At 41.2% G+C, this 16642-nt stretch overlaps 1 protein-coding gene and 1 pseudogene across 2 annotated transcripts in view; one reads left to right on the forward strand and one right to left on the reverse strand.

The window, feature by feature from the left end:
• Positions 1 to 16642, forward strand: part of NUP205 (nucleoporin 205) — a gene marked incomplete at its 5' end in the record, with an annotated part of 82641 nt that overhangs the window by 36945 nt on the left and 29054 nt on the right. Inside the window, 9 exons of the mRNA XM_081102647.1 lie at positions 40 to 160; positions 1329 to 1410; positions 1704 to 1868; positions 2452 to 2576; positions 9668 to 9782; positions 13450 to 13599; positions 14640 to 14711; positions 15061 to 15218; positions 15961 to 16041. Of these exons, the coding sequence (XP_080958773.1) occupies positions 40 to 160; positions 1329 to 1410; positions 1704 to 1868; positions 2452 to 2576; positions 9668 to 9782; positions 13450 to 13599; positions 14640 to 14711; positions 15061 to 15218; positions 15961 to 16041 (1069 nt within the window). The remainder of the gene's footprint in view (positions 1 to 39; positions 161 to 1328; positions 1411 to 1703; positions 1869 to 2451; positions 2577 to 9667; positions 9783 to 13449; positions 13600 to 14639; positions 14712 to 15060; positions 15219 to 15960; positions 16042 to 16642) is intronic.
• LOC308527265 (peptidyl-prolyl cis-trans isomerase D-like) lies at positions 4239 to 6661 on the reverse strand (annotated as a pseudogene). The gene is made up of 3 exons: positions 6571 to 6661; positions 5116 to 5689; positions 4239 to 4643 (listed from the first exon to the last, which is right to left on the reverse strand). The product of its transcript is annotated as a peptidyl-prolyl cis-trans isomerase D-like (transcript).

Below are 16642 nucleotides of genomic sequence, written 5' to 3' on the forward strand. Positions count from 1 at the left end.
CTCATTACATTATTCCTCAAATGTTTTCTTGCTTTAAAGATACCTGTATCATGGCAATACTAATCCGGAATTGGCTTTTGAAAGTGCCAAGATCCTCTGCTGTATCTCTTGCAACACCAATATTCAGATAAAATTGGTTGGAGATTTCACACAAGACCAGGTAACGGATTTTGTTGTTGTTAATTTTTGGTGCATCTGAGTTCATACGGAAGTCACAGTGTCTATGGAGGAATTGTATTGTTTGTGAGAAAATTCTCCAGGAATAAGTGTACTTATGTATGCTGGGTGAAAACCTACTTGTATAAAGAGCTGTGCTTTATATTTGGAGAAATTAACAAATACCACAGTGATAGTACATAGACTGTAGAATTGATTATACTATCTATACATAGTATGTGATTGTAATGTCTAATGAGACTGTTGCTACTCTGAGCTCCTTACAGTAATTAGGTTGTAAGTGCAACTTCTGTTTGTTTCTTGCATCTATCGTCTCACCCTCTGTCAACTGTATTCCGAGTGAGCCTCTGCACTGCTGAGTGTGTCTCACTGTTGTGAGTTGTCTACTTCTATGGATTTCTGATGATCCGCATTTGTGTCACTTCATTGGATATTACTTTTAACATCCTGCTAAATTTCCTGTGGAGATTGAGTAGTATCTAATCTCTCAGCCCAGAAATATAAAGCTAGTGAAAGTAGTAGATTTCTAAAGATGAGAATTTTAGATGTAAGATGAGAATTTTATTTTATTAACACCACGCTCTAATCAGCTGAGCTAACCGGCCGCCCGGAGAATTTTATTTTATACTTTAGTTAAATTCCGTAGAATTTAGTATGTGATGAAGAGGTCATAAAACAACAATTTAATGATATATTTTTTAAAAACTAGTTTGATTCTTTGAGAAAGAAAATTAGGGATGGCAGGGGAGAGTCACTGGGTGGGAAGAGATCAACCAATGAACTTGTATGCATATATGCATAACCCATGGACACAGACAGTAGAGTGGTGAAAGTCTGGGTTGGGGTGGGGTGGGCTAGAAGAGGCCAATGGGGGACAAAAGGGGGCATATGTAATACTTTCAATAATAAAGGTTTTTAAAATCCCAGTAAACTTAAAAATTTTGTTTCTTTAATTATTTTTATAGAGAGCTAACTCATGGCAATTTAAGGAACTGAGTTTTCTATTAATTAAAAATGTAACTAAAATCTCAATACTTGGTGCAGATTTGCCTTTCTTTATATACAAATGTTTATAAATATATATCATGTTTATTATAGTTTCTCTAATATTTAGAAACTTTATAATTTCTTTTATCTTCATATGACTTCAGAGTATAAGTCAGAAGCTGATGGCTGGATTTGTGGAGTGTTTGGATAATGAAGATACAGACGAATTTATGCGTCTAGACGATGGTAAGCCCTAGATTAAAATGTATACTTCTTATTTTATATAAACACTTCCTATAAAGGAAACTGTTGGTTATGTGTCTAGTGATGATATAAGAGAACTGAGAGAATTTGCTAGCATAAATGTATAAGGCTTTTGGGAAACTTATTAACAAATCTGAACTCAGTGTGATGGCTAACCAGGTAAACTGCAACCAAAGAAAACATAGAGGTTTGGAAAAAAGTTTTATGGTTTTAAATTTGACTTAATGTTCACTTTTTATTGTTTTATAATTTTGTTTTGTTAATTTTACATTAAGGGTCAGAATTTGATAAGAAATTAGCTGGAATCCGTCATGAAACAAGAATCCATATCTTGAATCTTCTCATCACCTCGCTGGAGCGCAATCCACCCAGTCTTGCTCTCTATCTATTGGGCTTTGAATTGAAGAAACCTGTCAGTACCACAAACCTACAAGACCCAGGTAGAGCTATAAGATACATAGGCATTTATTGCTTTTCATATTTATTTAGCTAAGTTAGTCATTTTTATTTTTATATTTTTGTTAATCCTCACCTGAGGATATTTTCATTGATTTTTAAAGAGAGTGGAAGGGAGGGGGCGAGACAGAGAGAGAGGGAAACATTGATGTGAAAGAGACACATCGATTGATTGCCTCCCACATACACACCAAATGGGGCTGAAGATTGAGCCTGAAACAGAGGTTTGAACGTTACTGAGCCTGCAGCCCTTCAATCCAAGGGCCAGCAGTCCAGCTGCTGAGCCAGACTGGCTAGGGCAGTTACTCACTTATTGAATGCCGGGCTCATGGGATAATTCACTGAAAGAAATAGTAATGTAGAGAGATGGATCAATGTTTAGGACTTTAAAGTCTGGACAAACTAATAACCCTTAGAAAATTTGTATTTATAAATTTTTGTATCAGTATTTGTAAGGCTGTTTATAGTAGAGGAGATGTTTATGGAACCTAACTTTTGTAGAGGTATTTTTAGGTCTTTAATGCAGACATTTTAAGACAAGTTGAATTTTCTCTTGGTTCCACGTAGGAGTGTTAGGTTGCCCTCGGACGTGCCTTCATGCCATCTTAAACATCTTGGAGAAAGGAACTGAAGGGAGGACAGGCCCGGTGGCAGTGAGAGAATCTCCTCAACTTGCTGAGCTATGCTACCAGGTAGGCAGCAGGCTGCATTTGGTAGCACTTAATAGAAGAAACTGAACCAGATGCTTGAATATATCAGCAATGAAAGTATAACAGTAAGACTGAGTTGAAATGAATTCATTTGGTAGTTTGACCAGCCTTTCATTTATGGATAAAATCGATAACACACAAATCCCAAGATCCTATAGATCTACAAATACTGTATGTTGATCACTTGAAAAATGGGGGAAATTGGATTTTTGAGATGGATTTTGACCAGGTGGTGTAGAAACTGCCAATGATGCTGCGTTTCCCTTTGCTTCGCTCTAGTGAAGAGAGCAGTGGATTTGGGTCAGAAGACTTCTGGTTCCCATCTCTGCCCCTAATAGCTGAGACACCGTGGGCATGCCATGAAACTTCTCTATAAGATTTTTGATCTTTGGAAAGGGCTTAAATAAGAATGTAATTGAAAGCACTTTTTAAGAACCATGTAACTTATGCAGCTCTAGAGTTATATGTAAGGTGGTAGGAAGTCAAACTAGTGTTAAGTTTAAACTATAGTGAAAACTTCTGTCTTGTATTTTAGACTTGTGTTTATTTTTGATTTATTCATTTCACAAGCATTTTAAGAGCTAGTTTTTATAAGATGCAACTAGTTTCTTAATTTAAGTGGCATCCCAATTCACATTTTCATGCTAAGAAAAGCATCATTAACTTCTAGTGATATAGATATTTTTGTTTTTCATTTTATAATTCTTTACTATTTTCTTCTATCCTCTGGCTGTCCAAACGGCCTATCACTGTAAGTACTACAACAAGGTCTTCCTTTGAATCAAAATCAATTCTTCCTTAGTAGGGGCATAAACTTTATGTGCATTTTGTTTAGCACAGTGTTGTAGAATTTGGCATACGTAGGTAGAAGCAATGGGTAAGCTTAGTCATCTGAGTAAGCTGAGGGAGTTAGCCAGGCGAAGTGAGAGACTGAAGCCAGATCAGACATAAAGGTGGGGAGGAAAGAGGAGAAGCTGATAGGCTGAGAGCACTTGCCCTGCTCTCAGCCCCCTGGTCTTTTTCATGTTGGAATGCAGGCCCTGGTTTGCCAGATCCTCAGATTTTAAAACACTGTACTGGCCAAACAAAACATGTCTATACCCTCAGCCTGCCAGTGTATTACATGTGTCCTGTGACGTTGCTACTCAAAACGTGGTCCATCATCGACAGCATCACCACATGGGAGCTTGTTCATGCAGAAGCTCAGGCCCCACTCCAGACCTGCTGAGGCAGGATTTGCATGTTAACTGGTCCATTTTTAATGAAAGGTGCTTCCTTTACCCGTAGGTTTATGCTTAAAAGTCAAACATCTAAAGAGAGCTTGTTTGTTTAAATAAATCTGTAGCAAAGTGAAATATTTGGGCCTTATCAATACCTTCATCATCCAACAATACAAGGCTTTCTGGGTGAAAAAGTTGAGACTGAGCCTTGTGACTATGCTCTCTTCTTATTTTTTTATTTTTTTACTTTGTAATACTTTTATTAAGAGTGAACCCATATTAGTATTTTTAAACTGTAAGCAATGGGGAACTGAACTATCAAAGACAATCCATTAGGGATCATATATACTAGACAACCCCCTTACATTTTCTTACTGCTTTTATACAATCAATATGTAATATTTAAGCAAAACTGAAGTTCTTATTAAGCCAACATTTTTGCATACGCTCCCTTCTTTCTGTGCTTTTATCTTTTGTTGGACTTGCAGCAATTCTGCCTGCATAGCTTTATCTTTTGGTGCTATCTCCTGAGTTTTCTTAAGAGCAGCCAATGCTTGATTGTATTCTTTTAATCCTTGAGCTCTATAGTACAGAGCTTTGTTATTTGATGGGTCTATTTGAAGAGTCTCCAAACAACTGTCAGTTGCTCCCTGCCAATTTGATATCTTCAGTTTACAAGCACCAGTGTTCGGCATGCAGCTTAAAGCTACAGGTTGCAGCTTTGATCTCTCTGCTTTCTCAGTAACAGCCTTTGAACCTTCCACATATCTTAAAACTTTTGTGTATTTTTTAATGGCTATCTCCCATTTCTGGATTGAACCAAATATTTCTAATGTTTTCCTTTCTTTGTTGACTTTATTGGGATGACATTGGTTAATATAATTACACTAGAGGCCCGTTGCAGGAAGATTCTTGCAAGAATAGGGCTTCCTGAGACCGGAGCGAAGCATAGAAGGCGGCTGCCTCGCTCCCTCCCTTCGCCACTTCACCCTCAGCTCTCTCCCTTCTCTGCCGCCTGCTCCGCCTCGCCGGGTCAGGATCTGAGGCCCAGATCCTGTGGGCAGCGTTGGGCGCCGCCAGCCCCGCCTTGCCAGGTCAGGGATCCGAGGCCCGGATCCTGGGGGCAGTGTCTCATGCTGCCTGCCCCACCTTCAGTATGCAAATCTAAGGGCCATCTTTGTTGGGTTAATTTGCATACTCTTCTGATTGGCTGGTGGGTGTGGTGAAGGTATGGTCAATTAGCATCTTTGTCTTTTATTAGTGTAGATAGGTTTCAGGTGTACAATTTTATAATATGTCACCTGTATATTGTCCCAGTGTTTTTTTTAAGTCTTCTGTTATTAATGATATTTTATCTACGTCTTTTATATCTATACCTGCATCCTTGGGGAAATCTGAATGACTGTCACCAGAGTCATCTTTTGGGAATGTTCCCCAGTCATCCCCTTCCTTCAATTTTTTGCATTCTGCAATAATGCACAATTTGGCAGGTTTTTCACTTTTCATTTCTACATTTTCCAGAATTGTTGCCACACCCATTCCTTTAATTACTTGGCTAAATACCATGCTTCCCGTCCAAATGAGGAGTTGGAACTGTTGTGATAAAGAGCCGAGAACCATTTGTGCTGTAGCCTGCACTTGCCATGCTTATAATATAAATTTTTATCTACAAAATTTTCACCCTAAATACTTTTCCACTTGTCCCATTCTGATTTGAGAGGTTTCCACCCTGAATCATAAATTTCTTAATAATTCAATGAAATGGGCATCCTTGGAAACAGAGAGGTTTCCCAGTGGTGAGGCCAATGCCTTTCTCTTCTGTGCACAATGCCTGAAAATTTTCTGCAGTTTTGGGTGCAATATCTGCAAACAATTCTAAGATAATTTAAACAATTCACTTGCCTCCCAAAGAATACTTAGTGGTTACAGGGGTTGGAGGGCTTAGCTTGGGGGGCGGGTACGGCATTTTGACTTGCTGGTGCATTTGGAAGCTGGTTCAGAGAACCTTGGGGATGCGGGCAGCTGAAACCCAGGAGCAGCTGTTGGCAAAGACCAGGTGGCTGCTCTGTTCTTTTTAAGGATGGAGATTTTTCCTACCTGGCCTTGCTGTGAGGACTCACTTTTCGTGTCCTTCTCCCTGTAACAGTATTACCTCTCCCACATCTTTAAGGATCTGTTCCTATATCTTCTTAACTGGCCATTTAATACAAATAACTGGTTTTTGTTTTGTTTTGTGTGAGAAGTTCAAATTAGCTTATCAAATTTTCATTTGTTTATAGGGCATTAAAACAATGTCAAGGCTGTTTGAAAAACAAGAATACATGTTCAACAGGATTATTTTTTACCTTGTGTTCCTTTCTTTTTCCTTGTGTACACATACTGTTTATTTGGTTATTCTCTTTGTGTATAAACTTACTATGCAGCTACGATGTAAATCACATTTTGGTTGTTTACAGTTTTTTTCCTCTGCTTTGTATTATTAAGAATATATTTCTAGATATGGATTTACAGTCAACTATCAATTTGTTTATGTATTTACAGTGAACACTGATTTGGCTAATACTGAACTGTTGCTCCTAGGGAAAACAGGGTCAGAATCTTGCAAGCCCTTGGTCTCAACATTTTTGTCAACCGATGAATAACTGTTTTAAGTGTGTTTCTGTTTACATGTACACTTTCATATGCACTTACTGTTAACTCATTAACATTGAACTCCTGGCCAGCAGCACTACAACTCATGCCTGAAGGAAGCTTACCCAGCACCTGTAACTTCTCTGTAAGGCACAGCACAGCCTTTTTGCCCTTCGGAACACCACACAGCACTCCAGCACTATGCTTAGGGGCCATTCTAACCAGGAAAATCAAATAACTAGACACACAAAACAGAGTACTCTGGGAAGGACACTTTTTTATAGCATGAGAACTGAAATGAGAAGGCAGAGCATTGCTCTGTTCAGTCTCAGCTGAGAGCATGGAAACTAGGCGACTCAAGTTTTTTGCTGCTTGGTGCCTTTCCATGAATGACCGCAAAAGCATGCGAGTATTGATTTTGGAGTTACAAATAAATTTTTGCATGTAGATGAATTTGCAAGTGCAGACTGTGCAAATAATGAGGATAGACTGTGTTGGGTCAAAGGACATGAATAGTTTTATGACTTCAGATTTTAATTCTGAAGTAATCATAACAAGTAGGGTTCTTAAATTGTGCCTGGTATACGGAAAGCATTTAATAAATATTTATAAAATGAATTACTCATGAATGAAAATCTTCACTACCATTTTGCCAAATACTGGGATTTGCTTTTTGCATTTAAAAATGTTGCTGATTTCCAGTAGAGGCCTATCTTATTATTGCCTTACTGTTTTCAAATTACTGAAAAGGGTGAACATTTTTCTTCAGTTATTGGCTATTTTTATTTTTTTCTCATGCAAAATGTTTTTGCCATTTTATCTATTTGGATCTCTTGATGATATTCATATTTTTAATGGAGATCTTTATATGTATTACTAGAGGCCCGGTGCACAAAAATTTGTGCACTCGGGGGGGAAGGGGGCCCCTCAGCCCGGCCTGTGCCCTCTCGCAGTCTGGGACCCCTCGGGAGATAACGACCTGTTGGCTTAGGCCTGCTCCCCGCTGGCAGAGGGCAGGCCCAATCCCTAGGTGCAGCCCCTGGTCGGGCTCAGAGCAGGGCTGATTGGGGAGTTGGGGCACCGCCCCCTGTCATGTGGGCGGGGGGGCGGGTTGGGGCACCGCACCGTGTCACACACAGAGCAGGGCCGATCAGAGGTTGGGGAGCTCCCCCGTATCAGGCACAGAGCAGGGCGGATCGGGAGGTTGCGATGCCACCCCCAGTCATGCTCAGGGTAGGGCCGATTGGGGGGTTGGGGCACCGCCCCCTGTCACACTCAAGGCAGGGTCGATGGGGAGGTTGCAGCGCCACCCCCTGTCACGCACAGAGCAGGGCCAATCCGGGGGTTGGGGCGCTGCCCCCTGTCATGCACAGAGCAGGGCCCATCAGGGGGTTGAGGAGCTCCCCCCTGTCACTCAGAGAGTAGGGCCGATAGGGGAGTTGGCACACCGCCCCCTGTCACACACAGAGCAGGGCGGGTCAGGGGGTTGGGGCGCCGCCCTCTATCACCCACAGACTAGGGCCGATCAGGGGGTTGGGATGCCACCACTGTCACACTCAAGGCAGGGCCTATGGGGAGGTTATGGCTCTACCCCATCACACACAGAGCAGGGCCCGTGGGAGGGGTGGGGGTTGTGGCGCTGCCCTCTATCACCCACAGAGCAGGGCCGATAGGGGGTTGGGGCGCCGCCACTCTCACACTCAGGGCAGGGCCGATGGGGAGGTTATGCCTCTACCCTGTCACACACAGAGCAGGGCTTGTGGGGGGGGGGCGGGTTGGGGCACCGCACCGTGTCACACACAGAGCAGGGCCGATCAGAGGTTGGGGAGCTCCCCTGTATCAGGCACAGAGCAGGGCTGATCAGGAGGTTGGGGCGCCTTCCCCTGTCATGAACAGAGCAGGGCGGATAGGGAGGTTGTGGTCCCACCCCCTGTCACACACAGAGCCGCAGGGCGATCAGGGGGTTTGGGCGCTGCCCCCTGTCACGCTGATCCCGGTGCCGGGAGGCCTCTCGGCTCCGCTGATCCCGGTGCTTGGAGGCATAATACCCTTTTACTACATAGGATAGAGGCCTGGTGCATGGGTGGGGCTGGCTGGTTTGCCCTGAAGGGTGTTCTGGATCAGGGTGGGGGTCCCCACTGGGGTGCCTGGCCAGCCTGGGTGAGGGGATGATGGCTGTTTGCAGCTGGTCACACACCCATCAGAGTGGGGGTCACCACTGGGGTGCCTGGCCAGTCTGGGTGAGGGGCTGAGGGCTGTTTTCAGGCTGGTGCATGACAGAATCTCCCAACCGCTCCTTTTTTTCTTTTTCTTTTTTTTATTTCTGGGCCAGCTTTAGCTCTGAGGCTCCAGCTCTTAGGCCTCCGCTGCTGAAAGTAGGTAATTGAAACAGTGTATAACTCCAGCTCTCACTTCAGCTCTGAGATCCCAGCTCACTGAAAGCTGGTTTCTGAGTTTTTTTTTTAGCTTATATATTTGTTAAAATGTTTCAAACTGCAGGCTCAGAGGCCGGCAAGGCAGGCGGGGAACGTTGGAGTCCTCCGTCACTGAAGCAAGAAAGCCTCATGTTAGTTTCAAGCTTCCTGGCTGCCGGCCACCATCTTGGCTGACAGTTAATTTGCATATCTCGCTGATTAGCCAATGGGAAGGGTAGCGGTCGTACGCCAATTACCATCTTTCTCTTTTATTAGATTAGATAGCTATTCACTTTTTCTTATATTTGATATAAAAGCATTTATTCCTTTCTCAATTATTTTCTGTTAAATTTTTATTTAGAGTTTATATTTGCTATTTAGTTGAATCTGTAGATCTTTGTAATTCTTCCATTGCTTCAATTCTGGTAAATTTATTATCTTCCTAGGAGGTTGGGATAAAATAACTGGTTTTCAGAAGTTACTTCCAAGTAATTTGCTACTATTAATAGTTAAAATACTAAAAATTATTAATTACCTATCTGTATTATTAAATATATTTAGAGTGATTTCAAGATTAGTCCTGTATAATGTCTTCATCACTCAATTGTATCTTAATGTATCATTTTTAGTTAAAGTGCTAAAGACTGCTTATAACTCTGAGCTTCCAAGTTTTATGCTTGTGTTTATCCATTTTGCTTGAGTTGTTGACGGATCTTCGTTTCCACTTGATCTAAGCTTACATTTTATCTTAAGATGTATAACAAAAACAAAACACTGACTTGGGGATTCTCTTATTTTCATTTTTAAGGTGATATACCAGTTATGTGCATGCTCTGATACATCTGGTCCTACTATGAGATACTTGAGAACCAGCCAGGATTTCTTATTTTCTCAGTTGCAACATTTACCTTTTTCTAACAAAGGTAGGACATTATTTTTCCATAAATCTGCGAAGTCCATGTTGAGTGGTTTTACTTATGTAACGTTTTGGGGTTGTAGTTACAGTTGTGGAATTCTGTGTTCTTTTTGCTACTTGCTTGTTACTTTGGGTTGCTTTTGTGATTTGTGCTAAGATCAACGTTTTAACTGCTAGCACAAAATTATTTTAAAAAATAGTCTGTCAGCCCAGCTGGAGTGGTTCAGTGGCTGAGTATCGACCTACGAACCAGGAGGTCACAGTTTGATTCGCGGTCAGGGCACATGCCTGGGTTGCAGGCTCAGTCACTAGTAGGGGGCATTGCAGGAGGCAGCCGATCTATGATGTTCCTCTCTCATCAGTGTTTCTATCTCTCTATGCCTCTCCCTTCCTCTCTCTCTGAAATAATCAATGAAAACATTTTAAAAAATTTAATATTGGAAAAAAATAACCTGTCAGATCATTTTCCTAATAAATAAAATTTTAAAATTGTATTTAAAGGCTAAGAAAATATTTATATGAGAAAATTCTGGAAATTTAGATTTTTTTTAGTAAAAATTGTTTTATAAAAATCTGGTTTTTGTTTCATGTGTATATATTGAAACTAATTAGGTCTTGAAATGAAAAATAGAAAACTAATTATGATGAAAACTATTTATAACTTAGTTTATTGACCTGACCAACACAGTTATCCCAGGCTAACCCATGCTTTATAGAATTCTATATTACATAATTTTCTTTTTGATTAATTTTTAACAATTTTTTGAATTTATATTATTGCCACACAGCGATGATCTGTTTAGTTTTAAAGTTTATGAGGTATCATCTTTGTGTTTTAGAAAATCCACAATCACTGATTTTATAATAAACTAGAGGCCCAGTGCACAAAAATTTGTGCACTGGGTGGGGGGGGGGGTGTTGTCCCTCAGCCCGGCCTGTGCCCTCTTGCAGTCTGGGACCCCTCGGGGGATGACCACTTGCTGGCTTAGGCCTGCTTCCTGGGGGATTGAGCCTAAGATGGCAATCAGACATCCCTCTGGCAGCCCGGCAGCCCTCGGGGGATGTCCACTTGCCAGCGGGGAGCAGGCCTAAACTGCTGTCGGACATCCTTAGCGCTGCTGAGGAGGCAGGAGAGGCTCCCACAACCACCGCTGTACTGGCAGCCGTCAGCCTGGCTTGTTGCTGAGCAGAGCTCCGCATGTGAGAGCGCCCTGACCACCAGAGGGCAGCTCCTGCATTGAGCGTCTGCCCCCTGGAAATCAGTGTGTGTCATAGTGACCAGTCATTCCCAGTCTTTCTGCTGTTAGGGTCAGTTTGCCTATTACCCTTTTACTATATAGGATAGAGGCCTGGTGCATGGGTGGGGGCTGGCTGGTTTGTCCTGAAGGGTGTCCCAGATCAGTGTGGTGGTCCCGCTGGGGTGCCTGGCCAGCCTGGATGAGGGGCTGATGGCTGTTTGCATTTGGTCACACCCCCTTCAGGGTGGAGCTCTCCACTGGGGTGCCTGGCCAGTCTGGGTGAGGGGCTGAGGGCTGTTTTCAGGCTGGTGGGCGACTGAAGCTCCCAACCTCTCCTTTTTTTCATTTTTTCTTTTTTATTCTGGGATTTATTTACCTTCTATGGCTGTCTCTGGAGCTGAGAGCTGGCTCCAGCTCTGAGGCCCAGCTCCAGCTTGAGGCCTCGGCTGCTGAAAGCAGGTATCTGGGGTTTGTTTAGCTTCTATAATTGAAACATAGTTGCTTTCGGAGCTGTTGCTTTCAGGCTCAGAGCCGGGCCGCGGTAGGTGGGGAACCTTGGCTTCCTCCATCACTGGAGCAAGCAAGCCTCCTGTTCACTTCAGCTGTGTGGCTGCTGGCCGCCATCTTGGTTGGCAGTTAATTTGCATATCGCCCTGATTAGCCAATGGGAAGCATATTGGAGGTATGGTTAATTACCCTATTTGTCTTTTATTAGGTAGGATTTTCATTATTAGTAATTATAAGCTTCTAATTTCCTTTCTTTAAAATATATTTTTATTGATTTCAAAGAGGAAGGGAGAGGGAGAGAGAGAGAAACATCAATGATGAGAATCATTGATCGTCTGCCTTTTGCACACCCCCTACTGGGAATCGAGCCCACAACCTGGGCATGTGCCCTTGACTGGAATCGAACCCAGGACCCTTTAGTCCACAGGTCGGCACTCTATTCACTGAACCAAACCACTTTTTAGAGTGATGATGTGAGAGACCGTTGCGAATTATCCAATGGCAAAATATTTTTCACTTTATTTTTATAAGTGTATCTATCTTATTTTTAGTTCTAAGATTTTGTTTATTTAAGAAGCTTTTTAAAAACCTTTTATGCTTAATTAGAACGAAAACTTTATCTTGCCTATTATGATATCTGTTTTTAAAAAATTGATCTAGTGTTGCCCATTATTATTATTATTATTAGTAGTAGTAGCAGCAGCAGCAGCAGCAGCAGTAATAGTGTTTGGTGTGTTTTATGTTTATATTGCCACAATTTAGGACTTCAAAACCAGGCATATTAAAATAATACTGGGATCAAAAACTTATATAATTGATTATCAACCCTACTTACATGGGTTTTTTTGGTAAAAGTTTTACTATGCACAGAGCAGGGAGGAGGCTCAATTCTTATTGGCATCCGCTTTTCGGATGTGTGTCCCCAGACTTTTTTTTAAAATATATTTTGTTGATTTTTTTACAGAGAGGAAGGGAGAGAGAGAGAGAGTTAGAAACATCGATGAGAGAGAAACATCGATCAGCTGCCTCCTGCACACCTCCCGCCAGGGATGTGCCCGCAACCAAAGTACATGCCCTTGACCGGAGTCGAACCTGGGACCCTTCAGTCTGCAGGCCGACGCGCTATCCACTGAGCCAAACCGGTTACGGCCCCCACACTTTTCTTGATGAACTTGAGGACTCACTTGTTTTTGGAGACCATGAGCTGCTCCATGACACTCTGCTCATAAGGAGTGAAACACACACCTCTCGGATCATGTCCCACACAAACTTGGTGGCTTGGTGAGGCGTCTGCAGTGGCGGCTGTGCTTCGGCTGGCTCATGTTCTTGGTCCCCTTGTGGCCCTTTTTGAGGCCCATGCCATGGGGCAGTGCAGAGCCAGAGCCGTGGCTACTGTTCTTTAATGGCTGCTGCGGTGGAAAGCACAAGTCTAATTTTATGTTCAACCAAATGTCCTGGGTTATCTTAAGAGATCTCATAAAGTTATACACTTTAAATTAGTTTTAAGTTTTAAAATGTATTTTTGTGAAATAAAAATCAAACTATGATAGTTTTTTAATATATTTCATTTAAGAAATATTTGTATATGTTTGAGAATTTTTTTAAAGTATTATATTCTATGTTAATACCAAATGTGACAGACTCAGAATTCTGTAGATTTGTATGAAATTATCCTGGTAATAGAAACTTGATTCTCCTATTCTTCATTTGCTTTCAGTCATCTTTTATAAGTATGTACAACCTTATTTTTTTCTCCCGTGGCATCTGTGTTTTCTTTTTTAATGATACAGAGTGATAAATTATTGTGTTGCCAACTTTCATAAATTAACTATGTTACATGGGACTATATCTGAGAAATTATGGAATTTAGGTCTGTTCTGATCTTGTATTATTTTTCTGGGAAACTAAACTTATGTATTTCATTTCCAGAATATGAAATATCTATGTTGAACCAAATGTCATGGCTGATGAAGACTGCCTGCATAGAACTGAGGGTAACGTCTCTGAATCGTCAGCGGTCACATACCCAGAGGCTCCTACACCTCTTGCTGGATGACATGCCAGTGAAACCATACTCAGGTGAACATGTGAATGTTGGCATTGCTTTATTGTGCTGCTGACTGGTCTGAGTGAATGCGACAACAGATCTGAATCTTGTGCTTAGTATGTGATTATAGGCCAAGCAAGTTCTTTCCACCTTGCTTAAAACACAGAATTTTTTCCCTTAAAACACAAAATTTGAAAATCATCCCGTAATTGTCATTTTATTATTGTTTGAAGCATCCAAATTTTGCTCTAATCACATACACAAATATTGAGTGGGGTTTGTTCACAGAGCCAGCAAGATCCAAGATATTTTAAAAAATGTATATTTTTACTAGAGGCCCATCCGTGCACCAGTGGGGTCCCTCGGCTTGGCCTGTGCACTCTCGCAATCCGGGACCCCTCGGGCGATGTCGCATAGCGGGTTTCGGCCCAATCCCCACAGGCCCGATCCAGACAGGCGGGAGCCCTATCCTGTGCATTGAGCATCTGTCCCCTAGTGGTCAGTGTGCATCATAGCGACTGGTCCACTGGTCATTTGGTCATCCAGTTGCTTAGGCTTTTATATATATAGATTGATTTCAAAGAGGAACCGAAAGGGAGAGAGAGACAGAAACATCAATGATGAGAGAGAATCACTAACCAGCTGCTTCCCACATGCCCCTCTCTGGGGTTCGAGCCCCTAACCTGGGCATGTGACCTCCTGGTTCATAGGTCAATGCTCAGCCACTGAGCCATGCTGTCTGGGAGACCCAACATATCTTAATAACTATTATATTTGCAAATTAAGCATAAGCTTTTCTAATCATCTCTTGGGCATGATTGGGTCCTGCCTCTTGTGGAGTTCTGAGTATCCTCTTTACAATTGTGAAGTGGATCCCAGAGGGACAGAAAGAATTAGAGGAATGTTATTGGTAAGTCCTCATCATCTTTGCATTTTAATTATCTGTTTGCAAAGGGCTCTTTGACCTAGAAACAATGACCTAGAAATAAAATACTTTATGCTTGTTATTTTCAAATAAAGTTTACAAGTATGTTGTTCTTTTTCTGATCTGTTGTTACTGACGCTCCAACAGATGGTGAAGGAGGACTAGAAGATGAAAATAGGTCTGTCTCTGGGTTCCTTCATTTTGACACGACTACAAAAGGTAAAGTCTTTTGAATTCATGATAAATTTATAGGTATATATTAAATTGCTTAAAATTTCTAGAAACGATTATTATGCCCATGTCCTCAAATTCTTAACTGGTATAGAAAAGCTGTATAAAGGATTGTCATCCAAAATATGTTATAAATAGGATGATAGGATGGGAAAAAAGTATTTTTGCAAATGGATGTATTAAAAATAAAATTAAGTTTTATTTAACTTTCTAGATTTTATTTTCTAGACTGATGTCCTTTTTGAACTTAGCACTCACTAGCTTTGATTTGAGCATGGTGGTTTGCTCTTCTCCTCAGTGTCCCAAGTAAACTTGAACTACATTTTACTATTTCCAGTACGTCGAAAAATTTTAAGTATTCTTGACTCGATTGACTTCAGTCAGGAGATTCCCGAGCCTTTGCAATTGGATTTCTTTGATCGGGTCCAGATTGAACAAGTTATAGCAAACTGTGAACACAAGAATTTACGGGGACAGACAGTCTGCAATGTCAAGGTGAGGATGACTTTCAAGTGTGTGCAGACTGACTAATCAGACAAAAATACAATCATGCAATTGTTTTCTGATAGAGATACTGTTTTATTGGACTGTGGTTTTTAGTTTTCAAATAGCTGGGAAATCAAACTGAATAGAGCACACTACCTTTACCTGTTTAAAAAGTTCCTCATCACCTTTCTCTTAGTAGTCATGCTGTCCAGTTATAACATGGAGTGTGTGGTTTTTTAATATATATGTTAAAAACTTTATTTAAAATGTTATTGGATTTATAGTATATTTATATTCATCTGTCACAAATTGCATTTTGTGAATATAGGTCTAAAGTTGAGGAATAGATCTACAATGTAGCTATAGAGGATTAAACAAACTAATTTATCAGTTAAATTCTTATTTATAATAGTTAGGCAGCATGCATTGTTATTATTTTATAAACTTTATCATCTTTATCTTTCTCATCCGTGCCCACTGCTATGGAGTGGTTTTAACTATTTAACTTTCTGTCAGGTAAATGGTATTGACCTCACTAGTAGGAGGATAACCAGGGCAGGCTCTTTGGTACCACTCTCAAATGTGAGGGGTACCTGATGTTTCTGACTGGAGACCGGACGGTGCCACAGTTAGATTGTATAAAGGTGTCTGCGAGTTTCCCCCCTAGGGCAGCTTATAGGAATTGCTAGGGGTTACTGTTCTACCAGTGTCTGAAACAGTCTTATTTTTCTCTCTTTACCTCCTTCCATAGCTTCTTCATAGAGTTCTCGTAGCTGAAGTAAATGCCCTTCAGGGTATGGCAGCCATAGGACAGAGACCTCTGCTAATGGAGGTAAGCCTATTGAGTCTGTTCGCTTTAAACTTTTAACTTCTTAAATTGCCAGTTAGAAGACAACCCAATAAATGGACTTGTAGTTCATCAATTAATAAATGACTTAAAATTTTAACTTTAATGGAGTCTTTCCTTTTTTTACTTTATAACTTTTATGAACTGAACTGAAGCTAATGTCTGGATGCCAGAGTAAGTAACATTTTTTCTGGTAGGCCAGTTAAGGATTTGCAGCTCGTTTGTGTTGTATATTAGACCACTTGCTCCCTATCAGTGAGGGAGGAGAGAGTCATTTGTTGTCACAAGTGGGGATTTGTAGGTAAGAGGTCAGATGGGAAGAACCACATACATGGAAACAGTTGGCTAGGCAAAAGCAAGAAATAAGAAATAAAAGACATGACAAGGAAACATGCCACTGAACTTGGGTTTTAGGTAACTCTAGTGCTCCAGATTTAGTTTAAGTAGATAGTTACAAGGAGAAAGAAGATGGGGTTATAAAAAAGCTGATTTCCACCTCTACCACCTCTGCTCCCTGACTTAAACACACACAACCGCATACACACACACAGCCATATATATTGTTTTTCATAGCACTGGCCACCAA

The sequence above is a fragment of the Myotis nattereri genome (assembly GCF_964212035.1).
Source record: "Myotis nattereri genome assembly, chromosome: 11".
Lineage (NCBI taxonomy): Eukaryota > Metazoa > Chordata > Mammalia > Chiroptera > Vespertilionidae > Myotis > Myotis nattereri.